Source organism: Nicotiana tomentosiformis, chromosome 6 (genome assembly GCF_000390325.3).
Source record: "Nicotiana tomentosiformis chromosome 6, ASM39032v3, whole genome shotgun sequence".
Classification (NCBI taxonomy): Eukaryota; Viridiplantae; Streptophyta; class Magnoliopsida; order Solanales; family Solanaceae; genus Nicotiana; species Nicotiana tomentosiformis.
Window position 1 is genome coordinate 102,623,381 of NC_090817.1, and position 3,320 is coordinate 102,626,700.

The 3,320-nt window shown below is 35.5% G+C and overlaps 1 protein-coding gene across 1 annotated transcript; it reads left to right on the plus strand.

Moving 5' to 3' along the window:
* The first annotated feature begins 1,531 nt into the window (after positions 1-1,531).
* On the plus strand, positions 1,532-2,218 carry LOC117280400 (secreted RxLR effector protein 161-like). Its single transcript, XM_033660117.1, has one exon. It carries the CDS (start codon positions 1,532-1,534, stop codon positions 2,216-2,218), a length of 687 nt encoding a protein of 228 aa, XP_033516008.1.
* The last annotated feature ends 1,102 nt before the right edge of the window (positions 2,219-3,320 follow it).

Consider the following 3,320-nt stretch of genomic DNA (forward strand, 5'->3'; position numbering starts at 1 on the left):
AAGCATGATTAGCAGATCAAGTTTACCTTTATCCTTATGGAGTGAAGCCTTAAAAACTGTTGTGTATATTTTAAATAGGGTTCCATCCAAGGTTGTCCCCAAGATACCTTTTGTGTTGTGGAAAGGATGAAAACCTCGTTTAAATCATTTACAAATTTGGGGATGTCCAACTGAAGGGAGGGTTTATAACCCACAACTAAAGAAGTTGGATGAAAGAACAACAAACAGATATTTTATAGGCTATGCGGTTAACTCTAAGGGATTTAAGTTTTATTTTCCTTCTCATTCTCTTAAAATTGTTGAGGCTAGAAATGCTAAATTTCTTGAGGAGCATGAAGAGAGTGGAAGTGGTTTGACTCAAAGGGTGGAATTGGAAGAAATAAGGGAACCACATGTGGTACCTTTATATATTGGGAACTTGAATGTTGCTCAGAAAAATTCTCATGAATTATCTGAACAAGAACAAGTTCAAGATCCACCACCACTTGAGGAGCCACATGAAGATCAACCCGCTTTACCTGTACCCACTGAAGAAGTGTCTGAAATAGTGGGAGTAAGAAAATCCTCAAGAGTTCGAAAATCAGCAATTTCTAATGACTATGTTGTATATCTCCAAGAGTCTGATTATGATATTGGACTAAAAGATGATCCGTGCTTGTTTTCACATGCCATGAGTGGAGAAAATTTCACACTGTGGTATGATGCCATGAAAGAAGAGTTAGAATCTATGGCTAAAAATAAAGTTTAGGATCTCGTCGAATTACCAAATTGAGCCTCTACTATAGGTTCCAAATAGGTTTTTAAAACAAAAAGAGACTCATTTGGTAATATCGAACGATATAAAGCCAGGCTCGTAGCCAAGGGTTTTACTCAAAGGGAAGGCATTGATTACCATGAAACCTTCTCTCCAGTATCAAAGAAGGATTCATTGAGAATAATCATGCCATTAGTAGCTCATTTTGATTTAGAGTTACATCAAATGGATATGAAAATAGCTTTTCTAAATGGAGATCTTGAAGAAGAGGTGTACATGCGTCATCCTGAAAGATTTTGTGATAAGGAAAAAAGTCACCTTATTTGCAAGTTAAATAAATCCATTTATGGGTTAAAGCAGGCTTCCCGCCAATGGTATATTAAATTTCATAATGTTGTTTCTTCATTTGGATTTACGGAGAACGTCATTGATCAGTGAATATACCTTAAAATAAGTGGGAGCAAATATATTTTTCTAGTCCTATATGTGGATGACATTTTACTTGCAAGTAGTGATTTGGGGTTGTTGCGCGAGACTAAACAGTTCCTTATCCAGAATTTTGAGATGAAGGATATGAGTGAAGCCTCTTATGTCATTGTCATAGAGATTCACATAGATAGATCCCAAAGATTACCTGGACTGTCTCAAAAGGCCTACATTGAAAGAACTCTGGAAAGATTCGGGATGATGAACTGTCCACCTATAGCAGCACCCATAATTAAAGGTGACAAATTTTCATTGAATCAATGTCCACAAAGTGCATTGGAAAAGGATTAAATGAAAGACATTCCTTATGCTTCGCTTATTGGGAGCCTTATGTATGCATTGGTCTGTACTAGACCTGATATTGCTTTTGCAGTAAGAATGCTTGGCAGATATCAAAGTAACCCTGGTCTTGACTATTGGAAAGCTGATAAAAGGGTTTTGAGATATTTGCAAGGAACCAAGGATTTTAAGCTCACATACAAATACTCTGACTCATTGGAGGTGATTGGATATTCAGACTCTAATTTGGGTGGATGCAAAGACACTGATAAATCCACTTCAGGATACATTTTCCTTCTTGCTGGAGGTGTTGTATCTTGGAGAAGTGTCGAGCAGACCATTGTTGTAACATCCACAATGGAAGCTGAATTTATAGCATGCTATGACACTACATCACTGGCGTTATGGTTGAAAAACTTTATTTTCGGCCTTAGGATTGTCGATTGCGTTTCAAGGCCATTTAGAATCTTCTGTGACAATTCAATTGCAGTGTTCTTTTCTAAGAATAATAAAAGTGGTAGCCGAAGCAAGCACATTGACATAAAGTACTTGATGATTAGAGACTATGTGAAGAAGCAAGATGTGAGTTTTGAGCATGTTAGTACTACTTTGATGATTGTTGATCCTATAACTAAAGGTCTGCCGGCTAATGTTTTCAAGGATCGTGTAACTCATATGGGTCTTAGTAGCTCAATATAGCCTTGCTTTATTGTCTAACAGTTTGTCTGGACATTATGTTTATTTTGATATACATGACAGTGCACACTTTGGTTTTTCATGTATTATTGTGTGATCATTGGATCAATAAAGTTGGACTATGAATGACTTATATTAAGTTCATTCATAAAGTTGTTGACACTTTACATGGAAGGAACTGTTTGTTTAAGAGCATGACCGCCATGATTCATGTAATGATATGTTCTGGTTAAAGTGATTGTTGCATAACTTTTAGTTGAGTGATAAAGTCTATGGCCATATTATTATATTTATCTCTCATAAAGGATTATCTAATTTTAATATGTGGGCCATGTGGGAGAATGTTAGAAAATTTTTGTCTTTTCTAGAGACTTATAGTGTGGCCAACATATAAGGTAATAAATTATTTACCTTGTCTTCCAAGTAATAATATATCAGATAATATTCTGTAGTTATGCATATATGGTAATTTCTTTGATGGAAAGAAATTACCATATATTAGGAGTCCCTAGGGCAATTATAATTTAAGGAGAAGTCCTTAGAGATAAAGTATTTGCCTAAGAGTCCTTAGCCTACCTATAAATACGCATGTGACTCCATCAGTTTGGGATCCTACGATAGGCACAGGTTAGAAGGCTTCCTAGGTTTTCTGCTAAAAGTTTCAAAGGCGATTCCCTACAACGCTTGAACAACAATGGCTGAAGGTACGTTTCTAGATTAATTTTCGATGCGTCGGCTCTGTGTTTGTATTCGAATTTATTCATATATAACCTATTTTGCATAGATATCAACATATTTATTAAGATTTTTTGCCGAAACATGCGGGTGGCGTACCACCCCGACCTTATAAGGTAGATCTGCCCCTGATCTTAACTCGTCTAGCCAAATTATAGCTCTTCTATCAATCATTTGCCATTGCAAGAGTTTTTAACTATTAAATCAAAACTATTACAAAATTTACCAATTTGATAATTGTTGTATCGGTTTTTTATTTTGTTCGAATTATATTTACTAACTTAAAAATCTGATCGACAGTAAGAAACTTGACAACAATTGAGACAAGAACCTAATTTATTACTGCAAGATATAATATTGATGGTCTCAT

Excerpts from the sequence above, each read along its gene's own strand:
- LOC117280400 (XM_033660117.1), top strand. The coding sequence starts at position 1,532 with ATGAAAGACATTCCTTATGCTTCGCTTATTGGGAGCCTTATGTATGCA.